This window comes from Bos taurus, chromosome 6, assembly GCF_002263795.3.
Source record: "Bos taurus isolate L1 Dominette 01449 registration number 42190680 breed Hereford chromosome 6, ARS-UCD2.0, whole genome shotgun sequence".
Taxonomy (NCBI): Eukaryota; Metazoa; Chordata; class Mammalia; order Artiodactyla; family Bovidae; genus Bos; species Bos taurus.
This window is the reverse complement of record NC_037333.1, coordinates 83,706,048-83,729,341: the sequence shown is the minus strand read 5'-3', so window position 1 is coordinate 83,729,341 and position 23,294 is coordinate 83,706,048. Positions and strand designations below refer to the sequence as shown.

General features: G+C 36.8%; 1 protein-coding gene across 1 annotated transcript in view; it reads left to right on the top strand.

Moving 5' to 3' along the window:
* Positions 1 to 208: 208 nt before the first annotated feature.
* LOC518437 (transmembrane protease serine 11G) overlaps positions 209 to 23,294 on the top strand; it is a 42,087-nt gene continuing 19,001 nt past the window's right edge. Inside the window, exons 1-4 of the mRNA XM_002688315.6 lie at positions 209 to 294; positions 20,931 to 21,052; positions 21,685 to 21,803; positions 23,085 to 23,152. Coding sequence (XP_002688361.1) covers positions 284 to 294; positions 20,931 to 21,052; positions 21,685 to 21,803; positions 23,085 to 23,152 — 320 coding nt within the window. The 5' untranslated portion in view covers positions 209 to 283. The remainder of the gene's footprint in view (positions 295 to 20,930; positions 21,053 to 21,684; positions 21,804 to 23,084; positions 23,153 to 23,294) is intronic.

Genomic DNA, 23,294 nt, shown 5'->3' with positions numbered 1-23,294 from the left:
AAGTATTAAGGGTGTTGCTTAGGTTTTGAACACAATATTTTCTCACTTAATTAGCCAGAACCAGGAAATTCTTACTTGCTATGACAAAGGTTATCAAGTGATTCTTCACCTCAAGTCACACTATTGGTTAAAGTTTACCCATCCCAACTTGTTCAACTAGTTTATTTTAAATCCTTTAAGTATCCTTTCTTTAGTCAGCTGAAAGAATGCCCAGAGTGCTACTCATTTGACGAGAAATCACAAAGCAGCACAGAGGTGGAAGAGTTTGCATTCTTGACAGTGGATGATGTATCAGTAAGTTTAATTTTATTTCATGTTTAAAAGATATATTTCATATTTGTGGCTTCCAATTCAGGAATTATTCTGATTTGTGAATTTAATAGTTTTTTTTCCCTCTACTATTGGAGAAAATAGTAACATAGTAATATTAAAACTCTTTATTTCAGGAAACCATGCTAACAATTTTTTTTTAATCTGAAAATTCCACATGTTGGATTTTAATTGGGAAATTTAAATTTAATGTGAAAATGACATAATAACAGAGAAAGGGAGGAAAAACACAGAGCCTGAGGTAAAATTGTGTACGTTTTCAGCATGGAAAGATAGAGTAAGTAATAAAGTGTTTTCTCATCCCAGCTTAGAATGCTGTTTGTGATCTTTCTAAATTATGCATTTAATAGATACACTGAAAATAGAAGAAGTATATAAGTCGTATGTGTGTGTGTGTTAGTTGCTTAGTCGTGTCTGACTCTTTGCAACCCCATAGACTGTAGCCCACTAGGCCCCTCTGTCCATGGGATTTTCCAGGCAGGAGTACTGGAGTGGGTTGCTATTTCCTTCTCCAAAAGGAACTATAGAAAGAAATAAAGTGAAGTCACTCAGTATGTCCAGCTCTTTGCAACACCATGGACTGTAGCCTACCAGGCTTCTCCATCCATGGAATTTTCCAGGAAGGAGTACTGGAATGGGTTGCCATTTCCTTCTTCATATAAGTCATATAGGAAGTATCATGTTATAGCCCTTCTTCTGAAAATGATAATTATTATTAAAACTTCAAAAAGCAAATAAGAACTTTAATGTCCTTTGATAAATTCTTTCTTTTAAAATAAAAAATTAAATAACAATATAAGAATAATTTATACATATGACTATAAAAAGTGAAAAGCAAAAAATAGTGAGAAGTGAATAAATAATTCTAAGATTTTGTTCTTTAATAGATTTGGAAGGAAATCTACAGAAAATAAAGCTTAAATGTTTTAACCTCCATTTCCCTGTCCTATCTATTCTTCATTTTTCTACATTTTCCAAATGTTTCATTTGGAACATTAATTCTTCTTACATAAATATGATGTCAATAAGTACAAACTGCTCAAGGTAATAAAAGAATTACAGATGTCTTTTCTAATGACTTTTAACTGGAGTTGCACTCTTGTCTTCATTGGTAATAATAGAATATTATCTATAAAATTCAAAATACATGGATTTCTGGACCACAATCCCCCCCCAACAAACTCTTTACAATCACTCAAAATGTTCCCCTTTCTCCTTGCTCACCTTAGAGACACAAATTAAGGTTTAAGTGGTTAAAAAAAAAAAAAAAAACTTTTCACACTTGACCTTATTTCTAGAACAGGCACAGGCTAGCAATTTTCTTTTCAAATGGACAGTAATAGAAACATAATGATGATACTATTACCAGTATTTTTATTTTTACTTCAAAGTATTTCTAATCTGTAGGGGAAATATGATGATTTTATACTAATAATGATAATTCAATTAATCAAATTATTTTTTGCCCTTCAGTATATTTAACTGTCATGTATTTATGCAAGACCTATTTGCTATGTACCAGTCACCATTTTTTGATATTGAAATGCTATGCTAAGTCACTTCAGTCGTGTCTGACTCTGTGCGACCCCATAGATGGCAGCCCACCAGGCTCCCCCGTCCCTGGGATTCTCCAGGCAAGAATACTGGAGTGGGTTGCCATTTCCTTCTCCGATGCATGAAAGGGAAAAGTGAAAGTGAAGTCGCTCAGTCGTGTCTGACTCTTAGCGACCCCATGGATTGCAGCCTAACAGGCTCCTCCATCCATGGGATTTTCCAGGCAACAGTACTGGAGTGGGGTGCCATTGCCTTCTCTGTGATATTGAAAAGATGGGAATAAATAAACATAAAGTTTTAAAATTTTTATTTACTTTTTAATTGAAGGATAATCGCTTTACAGTATTTTGTTGTTTTCTGTCACACCTCAACATGAATCAGCCATAGATATACATATATCCCCTCCCTTTTGAACCTCCCTCCCATCTCCCTCCCCATCCCACCCCTCTAGGTTGATACAGAGCCCCTGTTTGACTTTCCTGAGACATACAGTAAATGCCCATTGACTATTTTATATATGGCAATGTAATTTTCCATGTTACTCTTTCCATACATCTCACCCTCTCCTCCCCTCTCCCCATGTCCATAAGTCTGTTCTCTACTTCTGTTTCTCCATTGCTGCCCTGAAAATAAATTCTTCAGTACCATTTTTCTAGGTTTTGTATATATGTGTTAGTATACAATATATATCTTTCTCTTTCTGACTTACTTCACTTTGTATAACAGGCTCTAGGTTCATCCACCTCATTAGAACTGACTCAGATGTTTTCTTTTTTATGGCTGAGTAATTCTTCATGGTGTATATGTACCACAAGTTCTGTATCCATTCATCTGTTGATGGACATCTAGGTTGCTTCCATATTCTCGCCATTGTAAATAGTGCTGCAATGAAAAATTGGATACATGTGTGTTTTTCAATTTTGGTTTCCTCAGGGTATATGCCTAGGAGTGGGATTGCTGGGTCATATGGTGGTTTTATTCCTAGTTTTTTAAGGAATTGCCATACCATCTTCCATAGTGGCTGTATCAGTTTACATTCCCACCAACAGTGCAAAAGTGTTGCCTTTTCTTCACACCCTCTCCAGCATTTATTTTTTGTAGACTTTTTGATGATGGCCATTCTAACTAATGTAAAGTGATATATCATTGTAGTTTTCATTTGCATTTCTCTAATAATGAGTGATGTTGAGCATCTTTTCATGTGTTTGTTAGCCATCTGTATGTCTTCTTTAGAGAAATGTCTGTTTAGGTCTTTTTCCCACTTTTTAATTGGGTTGTTTGTTTTTCTGGTATTGAGTTGTATGAGCTGCTTGTATATTTTGGAAATTAATCCTTTGTCAGTTGTTTCATTTGTTATTATTTTCTCCCATTCTGAGGGTTGTCTTTTCACCTTACTTATAGTTTCCTTTGCTGTGCAAAAGCTTTTAATCAGCTCCCACTTGTTTACTTTTTATTTTATTTCCATTACTCTAAGAGGTGGGTCATAGAGGATCTTGCTTGCTTTGTGTCATTGAGTGTGTCACTGAGTGTTCTGGCTATGTTTTCCTCTAAGAGTTAAACCTACAGTTTTAATTCAGCTTCTTTTAGGATTTATGTAAATTTCAATTCTGGTTAAATGTTACATCTGGTTAATGGAAAATGAAATATACCAGAAAGGTAAGGAGAGAAATGAAAGTGACATAAAGAGACAAAAAAAAAAAAATAGACTGAAGTAAAAATCAGAGAAAAGCAAGAGACCTACATCTGGTTAACAGACTAACAAACCATTTCGATCTCTCCATTCTTATTACTTTCCATTCTCAAGGTTTTCAAATTTTTCACCTCCAGGACCAAAATTCTTAAAACCTTGACAGTCCCATCCACTATTCAGATAAGTCGTATGCCTACTTTACGTATTTTTGCCATATTAGCCTTGGCTTTCTTTGGCTTTGTGCCTCACAGGAGTAGTAAAGGATGAGGGTGCTGGAAAGAGTTGGAAGAGGTGTTGTTGAAAAGCTGTCTCTACTCTTTCCATTGATGATCCACGCCCCAGAGTAATTAAGTCTCAGAGGATTTTTTCCATTTGGAATACCCAAACATTTAGTTATTCGTTTTTGCCACCCATGGCCAAGATGGAGAAAACATATCTTATTCCTCATTGTGCATGCCAATACCAAGTAGAATGCTTAGGACATGTTAGTTGAACCATTATTCATTATTCAAATTTATTTGGGACCAATTTCCAACTAACAAACTCATCAACTACTGGTTGTTTGAATATTCTCTGTTATCTTAATATCCACGTAGTTAGATTTCATACTATTTTTAAAGACTCCTTTCTATAGAGAAATATTTTGTTTACTTGTCTAGTGAGCCATTCTGTATTTAGATATAGTAACATACGTGCTGTGCTTAGTTGCTCAGTTGTGTCTGACTCCACGACCCCATGAACTGAAGCCCGCCAGGCTCCTCTCTCTGGGGATTCTCCAGGCAAGAATACTGGGGTGGGTTACCATGCCCTCCTCCAGGGAATCTTCCCAACCCAGGGATTGAACCAAGGTCTCCGGCATTGCAGGCAGATCCTTTACTACTGAGCTACCAGGGAAGCCCATGAATACTGGAGTGGGTAGCCTATCCATTCTCCAAGGGATCTTCGCAATCCAGGAATTGAAACAGTGTCTCTACCAGGGAAGCCCTATGTATGTATGTATGTATATATATATACATATATATATATATAGAGAGAGAGAGAGGCATAAATATATTTCTAATATTTAGTCCTTTTTTCTTTCCTGAAAATGAATATCTATGAACTAGATTCCCTGGATTATTGCATTCTTACAGTGAAGTTCTGAGTAATGTTACATTATTCTTTACCCCACACAGAAATATTGCAGTCTCTTTCCATTTAAAAAAAAAATTAAGATACAGTTGACATATAACCTTACAGTTTCAGGTGTATGATGTAATGATGTAATATTAGTATTAATATATCTTGTGACCACCACAGTGACCACCACAATGATCACCACAATGATCACCACAATGTTTAGTTAACATCTGTCATCATACATAGTTACATTTTTTCTTGTGATGAAAACTTTTAAGGTGTACTTCAGTAATTTTCAGATACAAAATATGTTATTATTAATTATTCTGTACATTACGTCCTCATAACATTTATTTTATAAAAGTTTGTACCTTTTGATCCCCTTCACCCATTTCACCCATCCCCACCCCTACTTCTGGCAGCCACCTAGAATCTCTTTTCATGTAGCAACACCCATCAGTGAATTTTATGTCCCACAATGATTGTTTAAATGAGGTTTATGTTTTATACCAATAGGCATAAAAGAACTCTGTCAAGTGAAAACATATCAATGTAGAAATCAGGGACTAATGATTTTAATTTAAAAACCAAACTTGCTTTTAAATGAGAGTCTTTCCTCAGCTTCGGTAATAGTACCTTATGTCCTAGGAGTTCAGCATTATCAGTGGAGTACTAGGAATAGATATCAAAAAGGTGAGATGACTGATGGCCCCCAAAATGAATAATTAATATCTCTGATGCTTCTAGTTCAAAAATGCACTTAAAACTTTACCAGAACATAGACACATATAATACATATATATATATATATATTGTCTTTTTTATAATATATATTTTTAAAAATAAGAGTTAAGATACAAACATATCTATTTTATCTATCATGTATTTTTTACAGGAAAATATCATGATAGATTATCCATAATTTAAAACTTTTCTGTTTAAAATGTTTTTAATCTTGGAATAATTGGTACCCATTTTATAAGAAACACCACAATAATGAACAACTCTCTGGCTAATTTCTGCATGCATTCAAAATTATTTCCTTAGAATAAGTTATTTTCTGCACTTGCACAATTTCTGGAGTACCATCCCATAATTACCAAATTGCTCCATGTCCCAAATAATTTTTTTCTCTGAATATTGCCTATGTCCCTGTAAAACTGAAATATAATTGTTCCTCAGGACACAGCATTGTTTACAGCCCTCTCAAGTAAGAGCTTATTATTGAAGATTTTGCCTTGTCCTCACTTTTTAATGCCACCTCAGATCATTCCTTTCCACATCCCTGTAAACCTCCTTATTCCTTTGAGGCTCACACAGTTCTGCTCGTACCCTTTTCCTTCCTCATCTTTGTCCTCATGGATCCATGATAATGCCTTTTATGTATTAAAGGCTGACACTTGCTTCCCTATATCATTCTTTACTCCAAGTCCTACATTTACCCTAAGTAGCCTCAGTGCTCATGCTGATTGACCTTGAAATCCTACTCATTCATTTCCTTGTCTCATCACTACAACCTTCTCTTCAAATATTACTCTCATCCCACACCCTAGACTTTGTCATGACTCTCTGAATCATACTTTTGGACAGCTATCACTATCTTAACCTTCCTTCTTACAGTCTCAGTTACTTCTAATGTATAAGTCATCCACTTTTTAAAAATTATTATTCATTGGTTTTTCCAGTCTATGAATTCTTCCTATCCTTCAGCTTTCCACCTCCAGCAAACATATACCACACACACATACATACACTCCTCTTGGTTTCTCTTGTGATCCTTAAATTCATCAATGGAACAAATTTTTCAATGTCTCAAACTCCACTAAATTCTCTTGCTGCATATTTTCCTTCATCATTTATACCTGGATAAATTCTAGAGAGAACGTACCTCTGAACAATGGTTCACCTCTGCCAAGACAGAACTCTGGGAATGCAACAAGCGTGTATGACGTGCCTGTTCATCTGAGCCCTCAGCCCTAATCATTACATCCCCTTATTCTATGCTCTCATTTTCTATAATTACTGTTTTCAATTTCTCTAGCCTCCTCAAACTGCCAGTTCTCATCACCTGTCCTCTCATGTTTCTAAGATATATTTTGATGATCAGTTAGATGAGAATTCCTTCAGCTTCCTTACCTCAAACCAACAAATCTACCTATATCCATTCATACTCTCAAGAGGATGCTGCAGTTTATTCAAGTTCTCCAATCTATTAGATTGAACCATATGAAGCTGTCAACATATCACCAGTTTTGTCCTACACAAATGGCAATTTTATATGTGTGAACTTAATAGTTTAGAATTCATGATCCTTCAGCTGTGCTCTCAACTCAGTCCTCCTCCAAACTTCAGCTTCTCTACAAATTCCCTGGTGGCTCAGATGATAAAGAATATGCCTGTAATTCAGGAGACCTGAGTCTGATCCCTGTGTCCTGAAGATCCCCTGGGGAAGAGAATGGCTACCCACTCCAGTTGCCTGGAAAATTGCATGGACAGAAGAGCCTGATGGGCTACAATCTATGTGATCCCAAAGAGTTGGACGTGACTAAGCAATTAATATTTTGACTTTCACTTTTCAAGTATACTCAAAACTTACATATTCTTAAGAAAAAAAAAATCTTCCATCAACCCCATAACTTCTCTCTCTTCTAATCTATAATTCAACTCATAAAAAAATTGTTGATATCCACTGTTTCATCTCGTTTCTTCCAGTTATTCCTCAAACCCTTGACATTTGGGTTGTAACTTTGGTTTGCTACTCTGTTCCTTCACCTGTTGTGGTCACCGTGATCCACTATTATTTAATCCACTAGTTATTCTAAACTTTTATCAAGTTTGATTTCCTAACCACACTGGACAATTTGGATCAATCTCTCCTTGAATATCTTTTATCCTTTATTATCATATCACACATGTTTTCATTAGAGAGTGAAGAGGAACTAAAGAGTCTCTAGATGAGGGTGAAAGAGGAGAGTGAAAAACCTGACTTAAAACTCAACGTTCAAAAATCTAAGACTATGGCATCTTGTCCCATCACTTCACAGAAAAGAGAAGGGGAAAAAGTGGAAACAATGACAGATTTTCTTTTCTTGAGCTCCAAAATCACTGCGGGTGGTGACTGCAGCCATGAAATTAAAAGACGCTTGCTCCTTGGAAGGAAAGTTCTGACGAATCTAGATAGTATATTAAAAAGCAGGAATATCACCTTACCAACAAAAATCTGTATAGTCAAGAAACTATGGTTTTTCCAGTGGTCATGTATGGATGTGAGTTCAGTAAGTTCAGTTCAGTCACTCAGTCCTGTCCAACTCTTTGCGACCCCAGGAACCACAGCACGCCAGGCCTTCCTGTCCATCACCAACTCCCAGAGTCCACCCAAACTCACGTCCATTGAGTTGGTGATGCAATTCAGCCATCTAATCCTCTGTCGTCCCCTTCTCCTCCTGCCTTCAATCTTTACCAGCATCAAGGTCTTTTCAGATGAGTCAGTTCTTCGCATCAGGTGGCCAAAGTATTGGAGTTTCAGCTTCAACATCAGTCCTTCCAATGAACACCCGGGACTGATCTCCTTTAGGATGGACTGGTTGGATCTCCTTGCAGTCCAAGGGACTCTCAAGAGTCTTCTCCAACACCACAGTTCAAAAGCATCAATTCTTCAGTGCTCAGCTTTCTTTAAAGTCCAACTCTCACATCCATACATGACCACTAGAAAAACTGTAGCCTTGACAAGATGGACCTTCGTTGACAAGGTAATGTCTCTGCTTTTTAATATGCTGTCTAGGTTGGTTATAACTTCCTTTCAAGGAGTAAGCGTCTTTAAATTTCATGGCTGCAGTCACCATCTGCAGTGATTTTGGAGCCCAGAAAAATAGTCAGCCACTGTTTCCACTATTTCCCCATCTATTTGCCATGAAGTGATGGGACGAGATGCCATGATCTTAGTTTTCTGAATGTTGAGCTTTAAGCCAACTTTTTCACTCTCCTCTTGCACTTTCATCAAGAGACTTTAGTTCTTCTTCATTTTCTGCCTTAAGGGTTGTGCCATCTGCGTATCTGGGGTTATTGATATTTCTCCCAGCAATCATGATTCCAGCTTGTGCTTCCTCCAGCCCAGCATTTCTCATGATGTACTCTGCACATAAGTTAAATAAGCAGGGTGACAATATACAGCCTTGACGTACTCCTTTTCCTATTTGGAATCAGTCTGTTGTTCCATGTCCAGTTCTAACTGTTGCTTCCTGACCTGCATACAGATTTCTCGAGAGGCAGGTCAGGTGGTCCGGTATTCCCATCTCTTTCAGAATTTTCCACAGTTTATTGTGATCCACACAGTCAAAGGCTTTGGTTTAGATAGATATAAGAGTTTGACCATAAAGAAGGCTGCTAACTGCTGCTAAGTCACTTCAGTCGTGTCCGACTCTGTGCGACCCCATAGACAGCAGTCCATCAGGCTCCACCGTCCCTGGGATTCTCCAGGCAAGAACACTGGAGTGGGTTGCCATTTCCTTCTCCAATGCATGAAAGTGAAAAGTGAAAGTGAAGTCGTTCAGTCTTGTCTGACTCTTAGCGACCCCACAGACTGCAGCCTGCCAGGCTCCTCCGTCCATGGGATTTTCCAGGCAGGAGTAGGGTGCCAAAGAATTGATGCCTTCAAATTGTGGTGCTGGAGAAGACTCTTGAGAGTCCCTTGGACAACAAGGAGATCAACCCTCAATATTCACTGGAAGGACTGATGTCTGAGGCTGCAATACTTTGGCCCCCTGATGTTAAGAGCTGACTCATTGGAAAAGACCCTGATGCTGGGAAAGACCAAAAGCAAAAGGAGAATAGGGTGGCAGAGGATGAGATGGTTTAGATAGCATCACCAACTCAATGGAAATGATCTGAGCAAACTCCAGGAGACAGTGAAGGACAGGGAAGCCTGGTGTGCTGCAGTCCATGTGGTCACAAAGAGTTGGACACAACTTAGTGACTGAACAGCAATAATAAGATTTATGGTAGGTTAGAGACCAATGTCAACAGGAGAGTGACAGTGAAAAGATGGTAGGTTCTGTGGCTTATAAATCTCAGTAGGATTGAAGTCAGGGTACTAAGGCAGTAAACTAGAAGGATATGTCATGACAATTGAAGAGTTTGATGACTAAATTAACATTTACTTTATGGAGAAATAGAAGCTTTTGGTAATGACAAGATATAGAGTTTGAGTATGAAGGTGGGCAGCTAAGGTAAAGAGAAGGACAACGTCACTGGCACAAACAGCCAGAATATAAAATAGGACATGATCACTATAACAAAATAGACAGCAACAAAGCAGGATAGGCAGCGTCAAGGTAGCTGTTAACTGGAGTGGGATAGCTGTGAATAGATCAATGGTTTTGGCCCTTAGAGAAGGCTTTAGAGCAGCACACTGAAAGGTTTTCAGAAATGGAAACACCAGGGATTTCCCAGGAGGCTCAGTGATTAAGACTTCAGCTTCCAATGCAGGGGCTGTGGGGTCAATCCCTGGTCAGGGAGCTAAGATTGCACATACCTCGGGGCCAAAAAAAAAAAAACAACACAGAAGTAATATTGTAACAAATTAAATAAAAACTTTAAAATTGGTCATCAAAATATTTTTTTTTAATTGAAAAAGAAATAAACAAATGGAAATGTCAGCCACTGGAGAAAAGGAGGTTAGAAACACAGAGGGAGAGAGGATATTTTAGGTAGAGCGGTGCTGTGAGTGGAACAGGGGTGGGTGGCTGTAAGAAAGAGAATAGCACATGTGAAGGGAAGTGCCATACATTAAGAACCCAAAAGTGAATTAGACACAGCAAATGAAAGACATTTTTTTAAACAAAATGTAAAGTATATCAACATCCCTCCCATATTACTGCCCACTGGGTTCCTATAGACCCTCAGAATTAATAACACCTTGCCATGGGCTTCAGGGACCCCATGATTTGGTCCTCGCTTGTCTCTCTAGCTGAACGTTTTCTACATTTCCCTGGGCCCACTGTGATCCAACACATTATGTTCATTTCTTCCTGGGACTCAACAAACTCACTCCTGTTCCAGCTCTAGGAACTTGTTACCACTGGGTTGCTCTTTGCCCAGTTCTTCTAGATGTTTCCTCACTATTTACCACTTAGCTCAAAGGGCATCTCTTTGGGGATGATTCATTAAATACCCTCTCCCCCTGGCTTCCAGTCACTCTTTATTCATCAATGTGTTTAACTTTCATGAGCTGAATCTTACTCTTTGGCTTGTTTAAGTATTTCTTGAATGAATGAATGAATATTAATCTAAAGAGTACAGTCTATGTAATGATAAACATCTGAGAGTTTTTATACAAGGGTATCACATTAATAGAGCTATATATTTAGAATATAGTTCTCACTGGTACACTGTAGAATGTAAATATTTGATAGGAAATCATCTGGAGATAAAGAGATCTATTAATGGCCACTCTACTTGTTCAGATAAGACATAATGAATGCCTAAGGTTGGATGGTATTAAGCAAATGGGAAAAAAGACAAATAAGAAAGACAATTCAGCAGTGACTGATGAGGTAAAGGAGTTGTTGAGAGGAAGATGTCTGTGATTTCAGGTTTCAGAGAATGGGTAATCTAGAAAACTGCAAATAATATTGTTAATACATATATTTGCTTTCTTTATTTAATTAAAAGGTAAAAGGAAGTAAAAGGTGATGGGAATAAGAAATGAACAGACTCAAGTGGAAAAAGAGTGATATAATAAGAATGAGTCAGAAGAAACTAGAAGATAGAAAAGATAAAAACTACTGTGCTGTGCTGTGCTTAGTCACTCAGTTGTGTCTGACCGTCTGTGACCTCATGAACTGTGGCCCTCCAGGCTCCTCTGCCTATGGCTCTGTCTATGTCTTCTCCAAACCAGAATACAGGAGTGGGTTGCCATGCTCTTCTCCAGGGGCTCTTCCCAACCTAGGGATCGAACCCAGGCCTCCGGCATTGAAGGTGGATTCTTTACCATCTGAGCCACCAGGGAAGCTCAAAAACCACTACAGCACAGCAAAGAAAAAAAGATTAGTTGAAGATGTGGAGAAATTATAATATTTTTAGATTGTCAGTGGGAATGTAAAATGCATAGACACTTTGGAAAAGTTTAGCAGTTCCTCTAAATGTTAAACATAGATTTAGCACATGACCATATTCAACTCTTTGATATGTATGCATAGAAATGAAAACACGTACATACAAACTTTGAACATTAATGTTCACAGAACCACTATTTATAATAGCCAAAAGTAGAAACAATTCAAATGCCCATCAGCTGATGAATACATAAATAAATCATAGTATATCCATAAAATGGAATATTATTTTACAATAAAAAGAAATGAAGCTTTACCTTTCATTATGGAAAACCATATGGAGGTGATACATGCTACCACACTGATGAATTTTGAAAATACTACATTAAGTGAAAGAAGACAGATAGCAATCACTTCATATGATTTTATTTATATGAAATATCCTTAATAAACAAATCCACAGAGACAGAAAGTAGATTAGTGGTTGTCTACAGTGAAGGGCTAGGGGAAAACAGAGAATGACTATTAATGGGTATGGAGTTTCTATTTGGGGTGATGAAATGTTTGAAAATTGATTGTGATGATGGTTGCACAACTTTTGTGAACACACTGAGAACAACTGAATTGCATACTTTAAGTGAGTGAACTGTATGGTATGTGAATTACATCTCAAGAAAGCTGTTAAAGAAATAAAGGAAGGAAAGAGACAAAAAGAAAGAAGAAGGAGGGAAGACACCAAAAAGTTCAAAAGCTCAGAAGGGTGTTTTCATTAAATATAAAAGCTCCTGAAGGCTATTGTTCACTGAAGCTGCCAGTTGCCTGCCTCTCACCATCCCTCCAATTTGGCATTCATGAGACCTCTACATCAGTATCAAACAGTTCCTTCAGTAATTCTTTCTGACTCAAGAAAATCCTCAGTTAATTGTCTTTTCATGTTTTAAATTTTATTTTTTCAAATAACTATCTCCCAATGCTCAGATATAGCGACCGAACTCTTTCGTTAGGAAGGATTTGTAGCTAACACATTAGGACATGTTTCAATGTTCAGAGAAGGCCTGAGTCCTTGTGGAAGTCAAAATTTGTTGGTAAATATCAGTAGGAAGAGACATGATTAAAGATAAATGATGCTTAATTGAAAACATTAGTAGGAAATCAGGAAAAATTGAAGCCAAAGTGGGTGGGAAGTACTGCTCCAGCTATCTTCTTCAACAGCCCAGGTCAATGGCATATGCCCTCTTTTTGGTTTTCATCAGGCTTTAATGACCTCAGTGTTCTAAAATTCCCTTCAAAGAACAGCTTCTCATAGAGATTCACCATGTAAATTTGCATTAATGAGCAGAGCTCTGAAGAGTAACACTCTCTGACCTTGTTTATTTCCTTTTGAACTCTTATCGACTAAAACACTAATTATTTTAATCACATTTTAATTATGACATCCATCAACTTTTTATCTATGAAACATTATATCTTTCTTATTTGCATTATGTGGGGTTATGTAAATAATACACACAGCTTGTCAGAACACGAAGCATAAAAGAAAGCACAAATCACTTAATCTTTTACACAACTTTGAATAAGTCTATCCACATTATAGATTTAATGAAAGTCTCATAATGTCTGGTGGTACAATTGAAATGATGATGATTATCATTGTTCAGCCACTGTTATTATGAGTAATAACACCAGCGCCTAAGGATATTTGCATAACAACTTTCTTCCAGAGTTATTCCGTCTTCCTCAGGTGATGAATTAAAACCCCAGCTAGATGATTCATCTGTATTATTTTGCCTTGAATTTTCCCATACCCATTATTTTTGCCCAGTAATTCTTTCCTCATGGATGCTCACCATGTGAGCATCAAAATGTGTTCACCACATAATGTCTACTTCTGAATCCTATGATTTCTCTTGAAGGCTCTAAAGTCCTTACTAAACCCAGATAGAATGATTCTATCTGCTGGAACTCTCCGCGGGGAAAATCGGGGCTTTGCTAGTCTCCCAAGCTGCTTCCCTATCTCTGTGTATTTTGTGCCTAGTGTCGTCACTCAGATTCTGAAGTACTGGACACCAGTTCTCGCTTTTTTCTTTCATGAACAGAACATCCAATATCTAGTATAAACTTTCCACCAGCTCACTCTACTCCATTTATGTACAAACTCCTTGCTGACATTTTCAGTTGCTTTCAATAATAAAAATAAGACAATAATCCAAACTCCTAAGTCCTCACCTTGTTTTAGATACAGTTCTAAATGCCTTTTCATACATTAACTCATTTAATGTTTTCAATAAATCCCACAAGGTGGGTATTATTACTTTCATCTTACCATAAGGCAGCTGAGGCACAAAGAAGTTGAATGGCACAAAGACTGTCCAGGGTCCTGCAGTGGGAAGTCAGGATAAAAACTCAGGTAGGCTGGCTGCAGAAACTACACTCTTAACTGCTCTGCTGGGTACCCTCTTTCAGAGACCAGAAGCCCTTCAAATCATGTGGTGGCTGCTGTGCAGAAAAATCACTTTATTCCTCATATTTGAATTATTGGGCTTCCCACATGGTACAAGTGGTAAAGAACCCACCTACCAATGCAGGAGACATAAGAGAAATGGGTTCAAACCCTGCATCAGGAAGATCGCCTGGAGGAGGGCATGGCAACCACTCCAGTACTTTTGCCTAGAGAATCCCATGGACAGAGGAGCCTGGACACTTACAGTCTATGGGGTCACAAAGAGTAGGACACAACTGAAGTGACTTAGCATGCATGCACATTGATTCACTGACTGACAACATTTTGATTAAATAAAGCATTTGAAAAAGCTCCAGAAAAAAATAATAGATGCTCAGAGAGCCATGTAAGGTGAAATAACCTGAAGATGTACCTTGGTAAACGTTGTAACATTGAAAGAGAATGGTTGGTAATGAAAAGAGAAGGATAAGTTCTTTCTATACTGAGGTTTGGTTGAATACCTCTGCATGAGTTGGTCTGGAAAATGTGTCTGTGAGTGCTCAGTCACAGCTGACTCTTTGCGACCCTGTGGACTATAGCCCACCAGGCTCCCCTGTCCATGGGATTTCCCAGGCAATAATTTTGGAGTGAGTTGCCATTTCCTCCTCCAGAGGATCTTCGTGACCCAGGGATCAAACCTGTCTCTCCTGAATTAGTAGGCAGATTCTTTACCACTAGAGTCACCTGGGAAGCCAGTCTGGATGATAAGCCCCCTCAGAATTTAAACAAAAGTAGAGAACGTCAAAAGATGAGATGGCTGGACAGCATCACCGATGTAATGAACATGAACTTCAGCAAACTCTGGGAGGTGATGAAGGACAGGAAGGCCTGGCATGCTACAGTTCATGTGTTGCAAAGAGTCGGACATGACTGGACGACTGAACAACAACAACAACAAGAGGAGGGATTAAAAGGCTGACATAATCAATGACTATAGTAAAGTTGCAGGATATAAAATCAACACACAGAAATCCCTTGCATTCCTATACACTAATAATGAGAAAACAGAAAGAGAAATTAAGGAAACAATTCCATTCACCATTGCAACGGAAAGAATAAAATACTTAGGAATATATCTACCTAAAGAAACTAAAGACCTATATATAGAAAACTATAAAACACTGGTGAAAGAAATCAAAGAGGACACTAATAGATGGAGAAATATACCATGTTCATGGATTGGAAGAATCAATATAGTGAAAATGAGTATACTACCCAAAGCAATATATAGATTCAACGCAATCCCTATCAAGCTACCAACAGTATTCTTCACAGAGCTAGAACTAATAATTTCACAATTTGTATTGAAATACAAAAAACCTCGAATAGCCAAAGCGATCTTGAGAAAGAAGAATGGAACTGGAGGAATCAACCTACCTGACTTCAGGCTCTACTACAAAGCCACAGTTATCAAGACAGTATGGTACTGGCACAAAGACAGAAATATAGATCAATGGAACAAAATAGAAAGCCCAGAGATAAATCCACGCACATATGGACACCTTATCTTTGACAAAGGAGGCAAGAATATACAATGGATTAAAGACAATCTCTTTAACAAGTGGTGCTGGGAAATCTGGTCAACCACTTGTAAAAGAATGAAACTTGAACATTTTCTAACACCATACACAAAAATAAACTCAAAATGGATTAAAGATCTAAACGTAAGACCAGAAACTATAAAACTCCTAGAGGAGAACATAGGCAAAACACTCTCCGACATACATCACAGCAGGATTCTCTATGACCCACCTCCCAGAATATTGGAAATAAAAGCAAAAATAAACAAATGGGACCTAATTAACCTTAAAAGCTTCTGCACATCAAAGGAAACTATTAGCAAGGTGAAAAGACAGCCTTCAGAATGGGAGAAAATAATAGCAAATGAAGCAACCGACAAACAACTAATCTCAAAAATATAGAAGCAACTCCTACAGCTCAACTCCAGAAAAATAAACAACCCAATCAAAAAATGGGCCAAAGAACTAAATAGACATTTCTCCAAAGAAGACATACAGATGGCTAACAAACACATGAAAAGATGCTCAACATCACTCATTATCAGAGAAATGCAAATCAAAACCACTATGAGGTACCATTTCACACCAGTCAGAATGGCTGCAATCCAAAAGTCTACAAATAATAAATGCTGGAGAGGGTGTGGAGAAAAGAGAACCCTCTTACACTGTTGGTGGGAATGCAAACTAATACAGCCACTATGGAGAACAGTGTGGAGATTCCTTAAAAAACTGGAAATAGAACTGCCTTATGATCCAGCAATCCCACTGCTGGGCATACACACTGAGGAAACCAGAAGGGAAAGAGACACATGTACCCCAATGTTCATCGCAGCACTGTTTATAATAGCCAGGACATGGAAGCAACCTAGATGTCTATCAGCAGATGAATGGATAAGAAAGCAGTGGTACATATACACAATGGAGTATTACTCAGCCATTAAAAAGAATACATTTGAATCAGTTCTAATGAGGTGGATGAAACTGGAGCCTATTATACAGAGTGAAATAAGCCAGAAGGAAAAACATAAATACGGTATACTAACGCATATATATGGAATTTAGAAAGATGGTAACAATAACCCTGTGTACGAGACAGCAAAAGAGACACTGATGTATAGAACAGTCTTATGGACTCTGTGGGAGAGGGAGAGGGTGGGAAGATTTGGGAGAATGGCATTGAAACATGTAAAATATCATGTAAGAAACGAGTTGCCAGTCCAGGTTCAATGCACGATACTGGATGCTTGGGGCTAGTGCACTGGGACGACCCAGAGGGATGGTATGGGGAGGGAGGAGGGAGGAGGGTTCAGGATGGGGAACACATGTATACCTGTGGCGGATTCATTTTGATATTTGGCAAAACTAATACAATTATGTAAAGTTTAAAAATAAAATAAAATTAGAAAAAAAAAATAAAAGGCTGACACTTTTTAAAAATACTTTGACTCTTTGTGAAAGGCTTTCTAAAGCCTGCTGAAAGGACAACTTTTGTCACTGCTCATCTTCACTTTGATGTGAATGCCTCAAAGGTGAGGTCACTTAAATTTTTATTTTGTTTGGATGGCAAAGGCTTTTCTAAGGCTGGATTTTCCTAATTACAGTGAACTTGTTTAGTCATCTTACTGGAACAGTCTGACCAAAATTAAATTCTTTGTATCTGAAGGGTTGGGGGAAGGAGAAACCAAGAAGGGAAAAGGAGAAAGCTGCCCATTAGCAATTTTTAAGTACAAAATGTACAATTGTATCTTGATTCCAAGTAAGTGCTTAATCTGATTTTTTCCCCTGCCATGTTTGAAGTGATTCATCTCTAGCAAAACTCTCTACTAAAAACAGTTTTTCTGTTGCAAGTAGTTTAGGGTCGCTTCTAACTTATAACACAATATTTTCTTTAGTAAACAAATATCTACCAAGAACCTATGAGGTATAATCTCTACCAATATCAAACAACCACTGAAATTAGTCATTGAAATTAGTCAATGTTTAAGATAAAATTGGGTTAGAACTAAAATAAATCAGGAATAAAGCATTGTTTTATTTAAAACAAAAACATATATTGGTAAATATTTGAGGGCATGTCAGCATGGTTTCCTGGTAGCTCAGACAGTAAAGAATCTGCTTGCAATGAGGGAAACCCGGGTTTGATCCCTAGGTTGGGAAGATTCCCTGGAGAAGAGAATGGCAACCCACTCAAGTGTTCTTGCCTGGAGCATTCCATGAACAGAGGAGCCTGGTGGGCTACAGTCCACAGGGTCACAAAGAATCGGATGCAACTGATTCTTTCACTTTCTGCATGGTTAAGGAAACAAACAATTTTTAACTACGATCCTTACATAAAATGGTAAGTAAGTCACAGTGATTTTCTGGAGTTCAAAGAGTTCAACAAGAAACCCCATCATTTTGATGATGAGAATTTTGTTGCAAAACAATCTCCCTCTTCATGAATGGTTTTCTATATCTGATACAGAGGGGGAAAGAATGAGAAGTGGATCTAGCATTTTCACGTTTTAAAAAAGTATTATTATTTTTCAGCCATTATTTCCTCCAAGGAGAAATTGTGAGTTCTCTGAAACTCCATTAGAAATGCTCTGCAAATCTGGTACAATGTGTTACACTATGCTCCTCCTTTAAAATACTATAAGTTCCTGGAGGGGAACATTGAAGATTCTTTTCTATGTTCCCCTGCATTTCATACATATGTAAATAAGTGCTAGTCACTCAGTCATGTCTGACTCTTTGCAACCCCATGGACTATAGACCTCCAGGCTCCTCTGTCCATGGGATTTCCCAGGCTAGAATACAGGAATGGGTAGCCATTTCCATACATAGTACTGCTCAATAAATATCCACCAAGCTAACTAATTGCTCCCTCTTAATTAACTTCACCTCCATTCTCATTTATGACCTCTTTTATGACTTTCTCAAGTATGTTCTTGAGACATTCTTGTCCTTATCTCATATCACCTTAATTTATACTATTCCCTCTGCCTGTGATACATCCATTCTTGCCAGCCTTCCTTCTCAGCTTTCAAGAAGCAGTTCACAAGACAACTTCTCTAAGGCAAAACCATGTGCCCACTCAGCTTCCATAGCATACCAGGCATAATTCCATCATGACATTTATCACTTCTATTACAGTAGTTACTTAATATGTTTCTAGATCACACATTCTTTTAAGATGGGAACCTATATATTATTCAGTTTTGAGTCTTAAGCAGAAAGTGGCACACAGAAGGAACTCAGCAAATCTCAACTGAGTTCATGATTGCCCATGATCTTCTATTAATAAATGTGATGAATACATTCACCAGCACTTGCCTGGGCCCAAGCAGGATCCCAGCCCTTTTATAGACTTCAAATGTTTGCAGATGTAATACTCTTCCCAAAGAGTATTACTCTGGCCTTCAACCAAAGAGTAGAAGGCCAGAGTAACTTTAACTTTAGATCTTTCCAGAAACACAGAAGAACTCAGATTTGGTGCTACCTGAGATACATATAAGAGGTCAGGTTAATGGTTCTGAGTGGGGAAACTGCTTCTATCTTCTTGCCCAGATACAAAGATGCATTGTTGCTATTGTTTTTCAGTCACTAAGTCTTGTCCAACTCTTTACAAACTCATAGACTGCAGCCCACCAGCCTCCTCTGTCCTAAACTATCTCCTGGAGTTTGCACAAATTCATGACCTTGAGTCGGTGATGCTATCTAACCATCTTATCCTCTGCCACCCACTTTTCCTGCCCCCAGTCTTTCCTAGCATCAGGGTCTTTTCTGGTAAGTCAGCTCTTCACATCAGGTGGTCAAAATTTTGGAGCTTCAGCTTCAGCACCAGTCCTTCCAGTGAATATTCAGGGTTGATTTCCTTTAGGATTGACTGGTTTGATCTCCTTGTAGTCCAAGGGACTCTCAAGAGACTTCCAGCACCACAGTTCAAAAGCATCAAGGATCCCTAATCCTTCTAGATCGCTGATGCCAAAAGGCACATCTCAGTTAATATCTTTAATTTTTTAGCTGGAGCCTATTTTCCACCATCTACCAACTCCAGGGAAGAAAATTCCTTATTCTTTTTTTCCATGTGTAATTTTTAACAGAACAAGAACTGGTACCTTTAACTTTGTAAAGGATATTACTGTTCAGTTCTCCCATAGATTAGATCCTCCCAGACCATGCATGTTCATCACAACCCTGTCGTTGTTCAGTTAGTCCTTAGACTCTGGGCCCTGACATTAGGATGGAGACAGGCTTTGCCACATTTTCCCCCTTCCACAAAATTTTCCCAAATATCAGTCATTTGCATTCCACTTTCATTCTTTCCATTATATTTTCAATATATTTCAATATATTACTGTCTTAGTATTTTTCTTTAAATCTATTATTTATTCAAAAAAATCTCTCCTTATCCTGTGCAACATCACCTATAAAAGTCACAAGTTTAAAATCTCATCATCTTATGAAATAGATGTTTATTATATAACACCAGTGGTTCTCACACCACATAATTCCTTGGTCCAAAATGCCAAGCTATCACTATTTATTGGTTTATCATATTAATGATATCATTTTGGTTCACATATTATTTTTTTCCTTATAGTTCCATTCTGTTTTCTTTTCTTCAACCTGTCCTATTTCAGATGCTCTTCGTATGCATTATAGATTACTTGTCTTATAAATAGGGATTATGAGTTTAAGAAGTGTGAAAGAGTCCCAGAATCCATGTCCTAGTGCCAATTCCTCCAATATCCAATTTGAGGATTTAGTGATCTCTCTGAGTCTGACTATTTATGCTAGAACGAGAGGAGTGTCCCAGAAGCCCTCACTCTTTGAGGCTCATATGATTTGAGGCACATAAACCAAATATAAAGTATTAGTTCATTTATAAAAACAAAAATATTTCAGAACATCTAGTATCATGAACCAGAAACAAAAGAAATAGTAGTCAACTATAGTACAATTCTGAATTTTTTAAATAGAAATGTAAAGTCAAATGCCAGTGAGACCTTTAATGGTACTTTTTCTAATTTTTTATAGAAAAAATATATTCAAATGTTAGTAAGTGCAGTAAGGGCTAACTATGAATTCCAGAAAAAAAAATTCTATACCAAAGCTATGTGAAATTGAGATTCTAGTGTTTAAGTTCTATTTGTTTGTAACATACCACTCTTTCTCAAAAGGCCATCAATTCTTGGTAGAAGAACACATTCATTGAAACCATGGATGATTGCCCTTATTATTACAGCTGTTGTGTTGGTTCTAGCAGTAATCATCGGTCTCCCTGTTTATTTTTTGGTATTTGGTAAGAATCTGATTGCATTATTTTGAAAATTTAAAGATCTAGACAATTGGTTTTAAAATCTTAATATTTTAGAAACCCTTTTCTAATATTTTCAAATGTAATTTTCATTGCAATAATAGTTTATATAGATGTATATATACTTTGTATAATTAGATATTTATTTGCATAAATTTATCTACATTTGGGAAATATAAACATTTATGTGTAAAAATTACTTCTAGCATTTAAAATTTTGCTTGGTTCATATAATATTTTCTCTCAAACAGTGCAGTAGAGTCATAACATATGTTATTGTATGGTTTAATAATATTTAATGTACTGAGAGCAAAATATTATTTTAGTAGCAATTCTAACTTTGAGGTCAGCTTTTTTAATATAATACAGTCTACTATTATTATTTAATTAACAACTTAAATTTATAAGTTACCACTAACAGGTGGTAATTGTGTCAGGATACAACTGACAACCATGTGACTATGAGAAGGTATGATCTTAATAAAGAGTTAAAGGAAGTGTTAGCTACAGCTGTTGTGTTTAATTCCCAACAACTTGTCAGTTACAGGAGTTTTCTGCATATCATTCCTTCTGATAGTTACAGAACTCAAACGATCCATTTCTGTTTTCCTTTCCAGATCAGAAGGTTCATTATTACCAAACTTCCTTCCAGATCCCTAGTATTGAATATAATCTTGATTTTTCAGTGGAACATTCAAAAAATAGGACAGACCTGAAACAAAAAATCAGTAGTGAGGTAAGTCTGAGTTTTTCTGCTATCATTCCTACCTTGATAATATTATTATGAGGGAGTTTAAATTATAATAAGAGGCAATTTGAGAACATACCAAATTGCAGTTATGTTAGGGTTGCCAGAAAAACAAAGAATGCCCAGTTAGATTTTAATTTCAGATTCTCCTGAGTATATATTTCATGCTTATACTAAAAAAATAATTGTTTATCTGAAATTAAAGCTTAACTACATTTTTATTTGCTAATCCTGGCAATTCTAACTGTCTCAGGAAGATTGGAACAATACATTGGAGAAAGGATAATTGTACCATATGCTGAACAACATAAGCCCAAGAGATAAATGGGTAGCTCAAATACACACACAAAAAAATATATCAGATTTATCTGGAGACATAACTTAGGTACAAACATTACCACATACTATATAGTAAGCTCTTACTGTGTGCATGACCTGATACATTTCCCATTAGGCAACTTATACTGAACATTTTAGTCCTGAAAATATACCACAGAAACACACACACTAGCTCTTTCACTGAAGACTTCAGTTTATACACAGATTCTACAGAATATAGCACTGACCAAAAACGGCAGATCTTTGCCAGGTTTAGAAATACTTCTTTCGATCTTTCCCAACCAAAAGCAGAAGCTGATGAGATGAGTCGAAGGATGCAACTGAGCGGGATTGGTGTGCCTTTCCAAAAATACATCCTAAGCAAATACTTAGGCGGAAAGAAAAATTGGTGCAGAATATATACTATTTTGTTATATGATTCTAGGTAAAGATTTGATGCTTTTTTCTTGATAAGTAAATTAATTTTTAAAAAGTATTCCCCAAAATATACATTTTCCTCCTCTTCCCCATTTACCACAGTTTCAAAACACAGCCTATAAATTTTTACCAAAGCCTAAAAAGTTTATTTTTAATCACACTCATGGGGATGATAATTATGTTTGAATGATAGTGGTTGTTAAGTCCATTCATAGCAAGTTTTCAATGAAATTCAGTCTCTGTACTGGCTGTTGAAATATGTGACTTCATACGACACTTTATCATTCATCTTTGACCAGGTGATAATTTATTCAAATACCAACATTCAGTTACAGAGATGACCTTTATGATGAGATTATGCCCAAATGAGCTTTCTGGGCATAGCTGTAAACAAACTTAGAAGTAAATGCTATTTGAATCACTGTACATTTTATACAAGCATTTTTGTAATATACTGAAATGTGCAAAATTCATATTTAACAAAGTTCTACACTTTTTTTTTTCTTTTCTCAGATAGATGAGATATTTCAAAGATCCAGTTTAAATCGTCATTACATCAAGTCTCATGTTTTCAATGTTAGGTAATTATAGCTAATTACTTTGATGAAAAGGCAACTTTGTATTATTTAGTTTTTCTTAATTATTTGCTTTCTGGATATGATGTAAAAAATTAAAATATACTGAGAGTAAAAATAATTTAATATTATTACATTTAATTGTTAT